Source organism: Anomalospiza imberbis, chromosome 19, assembly GCF_031753505.1.
Source record: "Anomalospiza imberbis isolate Cuckoo-Finch-1a 21T00152 chromosome 19, ASM3175350v1, whole genome shotgun sequence".
In the NCBI taxonomy this organism is placed as follows: domain Eukaryota; kingdom Metazoa; phylum Chordata; class Aves; order Passeriformes; family Viduidae; genus Anomalospiza; species Anomalospiza imberbis.
Genome location: NC_089699.1, coordinates 6031825 through 6045569, shown reverse-complemented (window position 1 = coordinate 6045569; position 13745 = coordinate 6031825). Strand labels below are relative to the sequence as shown.

Below are 13745 nucleotides of genomic sequence, written 5' to 3'. Positions count from 1 at the left end.
ATCTTTACAAAACAATGATAGAAATGATGCCTTCAAGCACTTGTATTTTGACTTTTTGGGGCTGATTAGTGATTAGGAAAGATGGACAACTCTTCTGGTAATGGAGTTCACCACTACATCCACACCTGCTATTTGTGTAACAGCTTATTTCAGTTTTTGAATCAGAGGATAAGTTCCCAAGGAACAGTATGTAAAACTACAACAGAAAGGAAATACATGAACTCTGATCACATCTTCATTTCCTAAGAAATACAGACTAATTTGAGAGAAAGGAGGAATATTTCAGTAGTTTATTAGTGTCTGTAAGGTATAATGGCAACTAAGAGGAAATCCATGCTTCCAAACCCAGGAAGTTACAGAGGCTGGAAAAACAATCTGTTTCTAACTGAATGTGCCTGACACATCTGGCTAGAGAAGGTCCAAGCACCTTCCTCCAAAGCCTTTAGCAACAGGCCCTCAATGAGGTGGGTTTGAACTTGAACCTCAAGGAACACATGCAATTTGAAAATAAGCAATTATGCGCACAGCAATTAAGAATTACCATTCCCAACTTAAATCATGCAAACCAATCTCCCAAACCAAAAGGCACAGGTCAGCAGCTGCCAATTCCATCACAGGAATGACAAACTTGGTGTGGTTCACCCTCATTTTTGGTGATTAAAACTCACCTGTGTCCTCATGGAATTTTTGACTATTAGCAAGCAGTGACACTGTGGCAGCATGGTTTAAAGTCACATCTTTGAACTGCCTGAGAATCCCTGAAATTGTGATACACTGCCAACAGAGCCTTTCAAGAGATTAAAACAAGCACGTTAAGTTCTCAAGTGATTATAACTGGGTTTGAAACACTGCAGGTCAAAAAAGGACACATTTTAATGTTCTTTAACAGTCAGGAACTCTCCAACAACACACTGAATAAATGTAAAATAATTGGAAACTACACAGATTATTAGGATGAAATGAAAGCATGATCCTTTTTAAAGAAATACAGTTTCAGACAAGTAGAGGCATGTTTATGTGCATGTCAATGAAAACAGCAGTTCAAAGCAAAATTTTTAGTGTGAGAGTTCTGCTGTGCTGCAAGTGGGTAAATGCTTCTAACAAAGATGGCACCACCCCACAGAAGTGACAAACTACAGCTACAGTGCAACGAATCTGGCAGATAAAGTCATAACTGCAGATAATTTGAAGAAGAAAAGCTAACAGTGAAATATATTTGCAAAATTAGCTCTTATTTTCCCATATTATAAATGTTATATATGAAAAAATTCTTGAGTAGCTTCAATTTTTCTACTTGTTTTCCCAGAGGGGAAAAATGCCTCAGTAGCTTGGAGGTGAACTCTGTAACTCCAACCACAGTAAAAAAAATCTGCAATAGCTGTTAGTCCAACAGCTGCCACTTCAAACTAGAAAAGGCTGATCAAATTCTGACAGTTCTGAGACCTGTAACCCTTTTTTTCCACATTTCTTCCCAGTTTGTTGTCCTCAGAAATCTGTGTTGAGAGACATAACACAAGCAGCTTGACTCCAGCTGGAATGGCAAGCAAAAACAGCCTTGCTGGAGCCAGCACTTCCAAAGATGCTCCCAAATATGCTCATCCACTCATTTCACTTCAGAGAGAAAACAAAGAATCACAAAAAGCCAGGGATACATTTCTCCACCTATTTGTAATGTGCACAAACAGCTCCATTCCTCTCCACATCCACCTGTAGCAAACCTGAACTTGTGGCTGCACTTCTGAAGGTCAATTCCTTGGCATTACTGCAGCACATTCCAACAGGCTGATATCAACATTCCTTCCTAGAGAGCTGGATCCTGGACTGGTGACTGAAATGAAGAAGGTAGGTGGTGTGTGGAAGCAGAGTTGTTAAACAGCTGGCAACATCTGTGCCCCAGCTACTATCACACAACATTTACTAACTACAGCCAAAACACTGAGCAATTTTTGGACTTGTAGCAGTTTCAACATCCATTTTATTTGTTTTTTCAGCAAAAAATGGTAGTCACAAGGGGAGACAGTAGAAGATACGTTTGATTAACACCAGGCATTTAATATTTCTTTTGTAACAAGATTAGGCTTCTGGTAGTCCAGAATGCCTCTGATTTGAAGAAGCAATAGAAACACATAGAATAGCATATCTTGGAAACTTCTCCTAAGTTTATCCACACTGTAAACCATAAAATCCTCAACTCACTTCAAGTAATGCTTCATAATATTAAATACATACTTCTGCTAATGATAATATTGCAGAAATAACAGTAGCATTATCAGTTATATTCCTTAATAATTGTAATTTGCTTCCCTGATGTTTTGTTTTCCTGCAATAGTCAGCTAACAGAAACAATACAGCAGCAGGAAGATTATAATATATGGTAAATAACAAATTGAGAATTCTGAAGAATCACTATGAAAATATGAATTAACTTCATTTAGAAAATTTGATTTTCTAGTTCACTGCTAGTGATTTTCAAACAACTAGATCTGTGTGAATTGAAAAGAATTACTAATCCATAATTTACTTCAGTACATCAAGCTATGCATATCTGAGACAGAAGATACGAAGCTTCATGGGACAAGAGTAGATTAATTTCTCATTCATGTACTCAGATAACTACAGCCAGCTCAAGTACACACATTCCTCATCCTGCAGACCTCCTAGAATGCCCTGTGCAATGTAATGCAAGCCTAGAATACACAAACTTAGCAAACCATAAATTCCCTTGTTTTTGTTTTTTTTTCATTTTAGATGTATAAACATCCTCACTGACTAACAATACATCACAAAAATCACAATATTTTAACATATTAACAAAAAAAAAAAGTTCTTACATCAAGTTGATAACGCAGTGGAGTTTGCAAATGGAAGGATTTCCCTAATTAAAACCTGAGAATGGCTGTGGAGTTCACATACCCACTCTCACAACACTTTTTAACAAGCACAGACAATCATAATATACAGCTGAATTGTATGTGAAAACCAACCCTGTCAGCAGCCAGTTCATCCTGTACTACCCTAACCCATAGTTCAGTTCCAATTCAGAGGAAAAGAAATCAATCTCCAGGTGAAATTACAGGAGATCAGTGAGCCTTAAAGGTCCTGCTCTTCTTGCCTGCTCCCAGCACACGGCTCCACTCTGGTGCTCAGCTGGGCACCTTTGTGAAACCATTCCTGCATATTCAGCTGCACGAAGTGAGATCCTTATCTGGGGGTTACTGAGCTGAATGGCTTCACAGAAGATATCCAACAAAGGACAGGAAAAAAAAATTCAACTTGGAAGGTGAGATCTCTCCTATTTTACATCAAAAAGCCAGTAGATTAGCTCTTAGTTTCTCATCAATACAATTTTCTGAAGAATGTGGGAAAGAAAAATCCTCAAAACACCTAAATACCAACCTTGCCCAGCCCTGTTCACAACAGCTTGTGAAATCTGATATAATCAAAGAATGATGTAAGGCTTTCTACAGGTTGGAATACAACAACTTCACAGCCATAAATAGTAACCTGCACACTAAACAAACCCTTTTAAGCAGCTTGTCTTTCAGCAAATCAACAACTCCATTAAAAAGGAAAGGATCATATTGACAAAACCAAGTTAGACAAAAAGCATTAACTTACTGAATCCAGAAAGCAGAGATAGGTTCCTGAGCTCTGAATTACTGCTTGATTTTTAGCAAATCCAACTGAAAGAGAGAAAGAAAAGATAAAAATATGGAGGAGTTTTTGCTGCTGCATCTTTTTTAATCTTAATAAAGTGAGGAACAAATGAAAGAAAATACAAAAATCAGTATTACATAAAGTACCAGATTTTTCGATCTTTAAAGCAAGGTAATTTGTGAATATTGAAACAGGATGCCTATGTCAGTCACCTTCTCTGAGTGAGTACCAGAATTCTACAATCAAGTAGAATAAGAGTACTTTTGCCAGCCTTCCCCAAAGACATAATATATAATGTGTACCTTGAAGAGGGCAGGTTTTATATTCAGAACATCAGCTTGTAGAATCACAGAAAGCTTTGGGCTGGAAGGGACCTTTAAAGGTCATCTAGGCCAACTCTTTGCAAAGAGCAGATGCTGAAAACCCTTGGCTGTACATACATTCACCTTTTAAGCCCTAAAAAATACCAGCAAAACATAAGAGGCAGAGAAGGACCAGCTGTTCTTCCCATCAGGGTTCTCAGGAGGACTCAAAAAGTTCTGTTCCTTGGTGCTTGTTAAGTATAAAGTTTGCAAACACAAAAACTTCACGTGCCATTTATGTGAAGGGGGTGCAGAGAGGAGCCAAAGCAGGCTGATTTATTAGATACATACACAGAGCACAAAGGTGATTTATTTATACCATAACATGTTGTATCCTCAATGGAGACCACACTGAAATGTCACTTCAGACAAATGACAAGATTGGCACCGAAGGTCTCTTACTTTCTGACCTCCTGACACTTGGTGAATCTTTTTATCAACCAGGAAGAAATGAATGAACAAAAGAAGAATTTTTTTTTTTTTGTCATCTTAATTTCTGAAGCAGATAACTGTTCTGGAGGATCACACAAATGGTAGAAGCAGATAAATAGGAAGGAGGAGGAATCCACAGTTGAAGGTAAGGATGGGACTGCAGCAACCACTGAAATATACCCACAAGGTGGGAATGCTTACCTGGGATCATTTTTGCAGGTAGACAAGGTGTACTTAAGAACATTCTGATCTCTGAATTCTTGCCCTGGGCAGCATTCTAAGAAAAGCCCTTACTATATCCAGTGTTAGTCTGAAAAATGCTGCATGGATTCCACTTGGTCATATATGTAACACTTAAGCTCCCTTTGGAGTATTTGCGGAACCAAGTCAGGGAATCCAGCAAGATCACCCTGACCTGCAAAATAAACATTGTGAAGACATGCAATACTGTAGGGTTTTCAGTCTTTGGGGGGAAAACTGGAAATGTAAAGCCAAAAAATCTCACCATGAAGTGGAGCAGAATAACTTTAAATGATATTATCCACAAAGTTTCTGACTTTGAATTTGGAAAAAAACAGGGTTCTGTAATTCTCTTATGTTTTTATGCGTTACAAATTTAAGTTTGCTCAGGAAACAGATTTAACTGGGCTCAAAGGTTCCCTTAGCTGTAATGCACGTACTCCTTGGCTATTTTGCTGAGCTGTCCAAGTACAGAAAAAGACTTATGACTGCATTTCTTACTGCCTCAAGGAACATTATGTCAACTACCACCAGAACACAACTAATAAAGGCTATTCCTTATAACTGTGTTCTTTTTTCTCATGTACTTTAATGCTCACCTCAACTTCTCTTCATCATGAGTTTTTGGATTTATTATTTTACAGGATGTTTACATACTACCTTTTACAGACCCATGATTATGGAATCTCATCTACTCTCAGTCTCCTTCTTACTGGCAGTAAAAAAGCAGCTGGCAGAGACTGGAGCTGCCACAGCAGCAGAGCTGGGTCCTGGCACGAGCAGTTTTAGTGGGAAACAACTGATGCAAGTCAGCAGGTCTGGACATGCCAAAGCAGCAACCCCCAGTCCTGTGGAGGTCCCTAGTAAAGCAAGAGATAAAAGAACAGCACAAAAATGATGACAGAATTAAATCTGCCCAACTTTAAACATATCAGTACTATCAGAAGCCACAGCAGCTCTAAAGTGGCCTGGACTTACATTTCAGTGCTGACATTAATATACCAAAATATTTCAACAACCGTCAGTGGATAACAATGAATTACAAGGAATCAAAAATGTAAGAAAAGAGAGAAGGAGGCTTCAAGGCAATTAGAAGATGGCAATGATGGCAATTATATTACTCTATGAACTTTCTGAAGTATTTCAAATCTCATTTTCAAATAAACCACTTTAAATAAAATCATGAAATATCTAGTATTTGTTATGAGAAAGAGTTGGAAAATATTTCTTGCTGTGTTTAAGATAGAAACATCCTGAAGTTTTTCATATACCAGATATCTTTTAGAGGAATGAGAGAGAAGAAAATACACATATTTTTTAAATTATTAAGAAGATAAATATAATTCCCCATAGAAGAAACTAGGTATTAAAAATTCTTTCACCACAACAAATTCTGTGTTTGGCATGAGTAAAAAAATTTCTTTAATATTACTCTACTGAACAAAATGAAATGTTTGTGCCAGGTCTCTGAGTTTTGTAAGGCCTGCTTACTTGGTGAAAAGAGCCTGTTACCATGGTTACAGCCATAAAAACTTAAGCCTCGGTGAGATATTAACATTCCTTACTCTTGGAAAGAAAAAGGTTTCCTTTTTTTAGGCAAGTGACCCTTTCTTTTTTCCAAGGTCCCCCCCCCTTTCTTTTACATGTTAGAAAAGAATCAGAAATAAATCCTAATCTTGTGTAAATAGTTGAAGATGTGAAGCCTGACTCGTACATTGTTTCTGTACCAAAGCATCTTCTTTTAAAGGCAAGACTCCTTCCAGTTGTACCTAGTCCTTAACAAAATGAAAGTAAATCACCAAAAGCAAACAAATACTATGGATTTCAAGTAACCTGCTTCTAAAATTTAACAACCATGAAGTAAAGATGTCCTTGTTTTAATGGTGACCTGAGAGTGTCTCCCACATGGATAAGCCTGGGTTGGTTTTTTGGCAGAACTATGCATTTCACACCATTTAAATTATATATTTAAATACTGCACAGCCCCTCCCACCCCCAATTTATTAAAGATCTGTTCAGTCTCCAGCTGCCCCAACAGTGACAAATGCATGCTAAACCATAAAATAATCTGACATTTCCCTACTGGCACAATGGAATTCACAACTGGAACTCAGTTATAGGTTCAGTTTCCTGAAGTGCAAAGGTGAATAGACGTCAGAATTCTAAAATTTAAAAAAAACCCATCCTGCTTGTGTGCTCTGGCAAACTAAAACCTAGTTTATACACAATTGATACAACACTCTAGTAGGAACAAGACTTTAGACATAGCAAATGTTTATAAAAATGGAAAATATGTTACACAACACCACGGTATTAGCAGAAACATTACTGACTGTCTTAAGTATCAGAATTAACAACCTCTGAGGTTATTCTTTGACTTCAGAAATTGAAACCTACTTATTTTCTTGATCATCAGCTACTAAAAGAAGTCAGTTTTAAAAAGAGACTGATCATCCAATAGCAGAGAGGGGAGAAAAACAAGAAAAAGTTACAGGATTATGAGTAATTCTTGACATTGCTTAACTCCAGCTGTATCAGTTGCTCAAAAGAGAAAAAATTCCCTCTAAAAAGCTTGTCTGCCTTTTGTCATTTCCAGCCCAATAGTTCTAATATTACAAGCTGCACTGTCAAAACAACACCAGTTCATGCTAAAGGTATTAAAATACTAAAAATATTTATAGTAAGGGTTATGCTGTGTTACTTCAGTATTGCTATGTCTGACAACTATTTAAAAACAGATGTAAAGCCTACAGTCAGGAGAAATGACAGTAAATAAAGCCAGGGGCCTCTACCAGGTTGCAGATGAATTCAGTGCAGAAACTCCCAATTTATTTGCATGTTTCAACAGAGGATGAAAAGCAAACTTTCTGAAACAGAAGTGTGCTTTTGCATAAGAAGATGATCTTGAGGAGACTGGAATAAGCCTGAGTTTCTTTACACTTCAAACAGGATGTGTATTGAAAAACCAGAAACTGTCCAAATTTTGTGTTACAGTGTTTCCAAAGTGTGACATTTAAGAGATACCTTCAAAGACACAAACTTGGAACCAATGATTTAACAATTCCTACCTGTCTACTCATTAAAACAAAGTCCAGAATGACAGAAACATTGGTTACACAGCTCCAGTACAAAATGTGAGCACACTGTTCTTCCTTTGTCCTGCTGCTCTTCCTCAGAACACAGATGTGATCTTCCAACTTTACTGTCACTCAACAACAGCTTCTCCAAAAAAAAACTGACTTGTATTTCTATTTCACACTTTACAAAGATTTTGTACTAAAACCCCCTAAAAAGAAACCAACCCAAGCAAGCAAAAGAAAATCTGTTTTAAGAGATTTGTTTGTAATCTCCTGCAGTGGGAGATAATTCATATTAGCATGCAAATGAATAGGGGATCACATCATACACCTGTCTGACAGCTCACTAAACATAGTGGTTTAGCCCTTTGAGTGAATACTTGGGACTTTAGTGAGAGTTTTTAGCTCACATAAAAAATTTCTGGTTTGATTTGATCATTGAAGCAATACCAAAAAGGTATTTGTTTTCTATTTCAGGGTCTATTTTACTGGACTGAAAGATATGCATTTACTATTAAAATCCTTATGCAAGGAATTCTTAATGTATTTTTTTTCTTAGAACTCATCTCCTGAAGATAAATCAGATATCAGAAAGCCACAGTAAAATTGTAAGCATTAACAACATTGTGTATACTACAATTAAACAAAATTCTTTTGCTTTTGCAGAGTAAAGCACACAAGTGCTAAGCCAAGTTCTTCTTTCCTTGAACATATAAACAAATTCTACAGAGCTCAAAGCAACAGGGCCAAATTCAAATTGGAATGAGTTTTCAAACAGAGCTCTAGAAAACAATGTGGGTTTTTTCCATTGCAGTGGAAATGGCTACAAAGACACTTTTCAAACTAAAAATCAGAAGGTGCTTGCAATAAGAACCAAACTCTCACAAAATTAAGCTACATACCACCTCGAGGCTGAGAGGAATTGTTGGTTCCAATGATTACTGAAACACCAACTTCTTCCAACTTGATCTTCCATTTTTCAATTATTTCAGCTGAACCATCCTAGAAAAAATAATGACATTGATGCAGCTATTTTAATTTGTGTGTTGAAGTGAACCAAAAATTCTTGTTAAGGACAGTATTTACTTGGACAGTATTTTAAAGAAGGTCTGGAACACACCTTACTGGCATCATTAAAAATTGACAGCTCCATGGTTCCTTTAAAATCTTGTTCCCAAACTGACTTTAGGCATTCATCCAACCAGCATTCACTGTTGTGAACAGGCACAATGATAGACTACAAAAAAAAAAAAAAAAAAAAACAAACAGAGATCCACATGCATGTCAGGAAGCATATTTTTGTTTACTTAGTTTTTATTTAGTAAAAAGGAGAAGTAGCAGATCCTTCTGAAACTAACTTTCACCAAGAAATGCATCTTAAAAATATAAAAGTAGGTGAAGAACCTTTATTTTCATTACAAATAAATGATTTGCTTTCTTCTCTATCAACCTTCTTTTTAAATTAAGCTCCACAAGATGGTTTTTGGTGGAAGTCCAAGGAAACAAGAGAGACCACTGAAGCAAACCCACAAATGAAATATCTGTAACACCACCCTAACCTGTTTCTTGTATCCCTGCATTTCTTAAGACACTCCTCACTTCTGTCCTCCATTAAAACATCTTACTCATCAATTTCTCTTCAAGCCTAATAGGAGATGCTCATATATGGAGCTGGACCCTCAGGCTGCAGCCAAGTTTTTAAAAATTATTCCACCAACAACTGCTCTAGAGCACATTGGAAGTTGACCAGTGATGCAGTTCCATACTCTGCCATCCCTGCTGCAGGCTTTCCTCCTACAGCCCCTTGCTTCAGACGTGCATTCACAGCAGGAAAACATACCTGAAAGATCTGAAAATTGGTTAGAAACCAGAGAGCAGGGCTTTATCTGTTCAAGTTCAGTTACCCATCACTGAGCTAATTATCCCTAAAAAATTACCCCCAAAATTCTTTCACTGTCTCCAAAGAGAACACATTTCCTTCACAACATACAAAGGCCGGAGAAATCAGCCTGGTGGTACACTGGCTGTGCTTGAAAAGGGAGAGCCAAGTCTGTACCTGCTGAAATTACATATAGATGGGGAACTTAAGGGCCTATGTAACTCCTAAAAACTCTCATGGGACATTTCAAGAAGTCCCTAGAAACACAATTTAAACTCCTCATTGTGTGAGGTAACCACAAACACATGGTTGGAAGAAAGAGAGGATTTTCTCCTATTGTGAGCAGGAGACAATCCTAAGAAACAAAACACTGGGACACTGAAATGGAATTATTCACTATTCAGTGCCACGTGAACACATGTGCATCGTGCAAATACAGGTGCACACATCAGAAGGCAGATTTGTGGACACTGAAGGATGTACACACAGGTACAACCCAATCCTGTGTAGGGCACAATGATTAACAACATTTCACAGCCAAATAAATAGCAAACATCTAAAATGAATGAACCTCCTGATTTCTGGCAGGATGATGGAACATCTCTAAACTTTTAAGTAAAGTAGGCCTATGATTTGTGTTTTAGAGAGATAAATAAAATAGGGAGAGGAAAAAAGTGAAAATGATTTCCCAATAATTACAACATACGGCCAAAAAAGATTATTTCAGAACAGTCTCAGATTAGTACTTTGAGACTATAAAAAAAGGAAAAAATCTGAGATTCTGAAGAATTATATTCAATTTACTCAAGATTTTAATATTCTTTATGTGGACATGGCAATTAAAATATGACCTTACACATTCATACCAATCTAACATATTCATTCAGGAAAAAGGGTTCCCACAATTCTTCCAATGACAATATAAACCGATGCAGTTTTGCACATCCAGAAAAATCAGTTATTTTTCAATTTGTTTTCTGATTCACTTAGTAAAAATTTGACTAAGCCATCACCAACTAGCTTGCCGTTGGTTTGAAAACTGGAACTTCTTTGCTTTTTTTCCGTGGTGTACTCCTGTTTTAAGTCAGGGCAGCAGTGCAAAATAGCAAGATGATGTTTGACCTCCCTGTTTAGTTTGAACTGAAAGCAGAAAAAAGTACTTTAAGGGCAGCACATATAAAACAACCCATAAATACCTGATGGCACTGAGGTGCTCTGAACTGAACTGCTCATAATATATTAACAAGCTCCTTAACACATTACTGTGAACAAATTCTACTTTCACAGAACCACGACCACCATAGAGAACTGGACACCTGCCAAACTAAGGCCCAGAGCTGAAGTGCTGATGATACTTCTGTGAAAAACCTGAAAAATTAACAAATCCACACAAATAACTGTACTTAGCAATAGGATTAACACTTCAGAGTATTGCTGATGTTATGTACTAGATTTTTCTTAGCTTCTACCATTCTTGCTCAGCTCACTGGTTTTCCGTGTTTAGTTTTAGTTTGAGGATAAATCAACAATCTAGACTTTCATTTCTCCCTCATTCATTACCAGATTTCTACTCTGGCTTAAGAGTTGCAATTAGACAGTCATAAAGTGGCTTTTAATGCCATGTGACCGTATCAGAATAATTCAATTTCCTTGGACCATTTAAGAGGGGAAAAACATGATCCAGGGCACTATTTCACTTACAGGTGCAGTCTCATAGCAAAAATACCAGCTGGTAGTAACCTCCAGAGAGTGTGTCTGCTTCTTCTGTCCCAAAACAAGAACAACCACAGCTCTGGCATTGCTGACAAACCCTCTTTCCAGGGTCAAACACCAACCTTGCTAAAGTACTCACTAAAAGCAGGCGTAAGGAAACCTAGAATGGTTTTCCCAGTGTCCTTTTGCCACAGTTTATGCCAACTCCTACTTCCCAATCCCAGCAGAGATAATTATTCTAGTTCTTGCAGCAGCCCTTCCTGTTTTTGAAGACTGCTACCAAAACAGTGAACTATAGAGAGTGAAAAGCTCCCTCAAAGTAATTTTGAGTATTTGGGACATAAATTGCAAACAACTAATGTGCTTTTGGCATTACAAATCATCTGCGTGGCAATCTGCGTGATCTGAGCCAGAATTACCATCTCCTTATGTGAGGCAGATTTACAGCAGCATCCAACAGAGAGGAGTTTCATGGCCTATGAGCCAAATATGGCTCTTAAAACAGAGCTGTGAATCTAACCTGGACTTGAGCATTGTGACACTACCTGCTTTTCCCTGAACTCCACACATTCTAGACAAGTGTAATATATACTTCTGTATTTTTATATATCTATTTATATAGCTATATAGGCGCAGATAGAGATAGATGTTGTATATTTATCTACCTGTTTAATTTATACATAAATGCGCATATATTTAAAAAATTTTATATTTATATAATATATATACACGCTACATATATACGTATGTGTGTGTACATATATATATACACACATACAAATATATGTATGTATATATATATGTACATGTATGTATGTGTATATATATGTACATGTATATATATATATATACATGTATGTGTATATATATATATATATATACACGCTACATATATATGTATGTGTGTGTACATATATATATACACACATACAAATATATGTATGTATATATATATGTACATGTATATATATATATACATGTATATATATATACATATACACACATGTATGTATATATATGTATATAAGTACGGGAAGTAACAAAAGCAGGAAGTGTTGTAGGAAGATTTTACGACTTTCATTGCCACCCCCGTGTACCCGAACGCGCCGGGGCTGCCATGGTGCAGAACCCCTCGGTACCGAGCCCTCCGGGAGAGCCCTCCCGGGCCAGCCCCGGCCCCGCCCGAGCTGCCGTGTCCGCCCCGGGCCCGGGGCACCCCGGCCCGGCCCCGCCTGCCACGTACCACCTGCACGGGGGGCTCGGGGCTCCCGCCGGCTCTGCCCGGCTCCGCCATCGCCGCCGCCCCGCAGGGAGGAGCGGGAGGAACAACCACAGAGACGGAGGCGGGAGCGGCCGGAAGAGGCTCTGCTGGCGGCGGCTGCCGAGCTCCGGCCCCGGCCCCTGAGGGCACCTCCGGCCCCGGCCCGTGAGGGGACCCTGGCCCCGGCTCATGAGGGCACCTCCGGCCCCGGCCCGTGAGGGGACCCCGGCCCCGGCTCATGAGGGCGCCCCGGCCCCGGCCCATGAGGGGACCCCGGCTCCGGCCCCGGCCCCGGCCCCGGCCCGTGAGGGGACCCCGGCCCCGGCTCATGAGGGCACCTCCGGCCCCGGCCCGTGAGGGGACCCCGGCCCGTCCCCGGCTCATGAGGGCGCCCCGGCCCCGGCCCGTGAAGGGGACCCCGGCCCCGGCCCCGGCCCGTGAGGGGGACCCCGGCCCCGGCCCCGGCTGTGGAGACACTCGTACGGAAAATCACACTGTTGAAAAACCCGTGTCCACAAAGGACACAGAGAGGAGTCCTGCAACTTTATTCGACTAAAGGGAGAGGCCACGCGCCCGCGGGGTTTTCTCTCTCGAGGACGTCCCTTTTATCCCAAACTCCCGGCCGCTCGTTACCCTTTTGTTTTCCCCGTGCTGAGGTGCTAGGAAGGTACAGCCTTCCCGAATCGCCTGCCACGTGTTCCCCCCCGTAAACGTGTCATTTCCCCCAAAGTTTAGAAGTCCGGGCTCGTGCCCACCCTTGTCAGTTTCAGCAGTCAAGTTGTGTGAGCTCTGCACAAACCTGCTGCTCCTTAATGGAGACATTGCGACCCATTCCAAAGACCTTAACACCCGCACCCTCACTTATCGAATTGTTTGTTAAGACATTAGCACACGTCTTCCCTCTCACACTGATTCCTCAGTTGATGCTGACTGCACTTCCCCACCCGGTCTCTAAGCTCAAACTTGTAAATTTTCAACAGTGTTACAATGCTTTTTCAGAGTTATTTCTCGCACTGAGGTATGGCAACAGCTGGTAGCCTGCTTGAAATTTGTGGAAACTGAAACAAATTTTTCACTTTGGAGTTGATCATCGTACATATTCCTGGAAAATGATAATGGTAATG

The 13745-nt window shown here is 39.5% G+C and overlaps 1 protein-coding gene across 8 annotated transcripts in view; it reads right to left on the bottom strand.

Annotated features, from left to right (window-relative positions):
• The window catches only part of B3GNTL1 (UDP-GlcNAc:betaGal beta-1,3-N-acetylglucosaminyltransferase like 1), a 104277-nt gene extending 91516 nt beyond the window's left edge, over positions 1 to 12761 (bottom strand). For 4 of the 8 annotated variants that reach the window (XM_068209352.1, XM_068209355.1, XM_068209356.1 and 1 more), the window contains exons 1-4: positions 12604 to 12761; positions 8889 to 9005; positions 8671 to 8770; positions 3619 to 3683 (exon numbers count right to left, since the gene is read on the bottom strand). In XM_068209352.1, the coding sequence (XP_068065453.1) occupies positions 3619 to 3683; positions 8671 to 8770; positions 8889 to 9005; positions 12604 to 12654 (333 nt within the window). In that variant the 5' untranslated portion in view covers positions 12655 to 12761. Of the gene's footprint in view, positions 1 to 1662; positions 1682 to 3618; positions 3684 to 8670; positions 8771 to 8888; positions 9006 to 9327; positions 9364 to 10843; positions 11616 to 12603 lie in introns of those variants that run through there. The other 4 variants (XM_068209359.1, XM_068209357.1, XM_068209358.1 and 1 more) reach the window with 4 other exon arrangements.
• Positions 12762 to 13745: the final 984 nt, after the last annotated feature.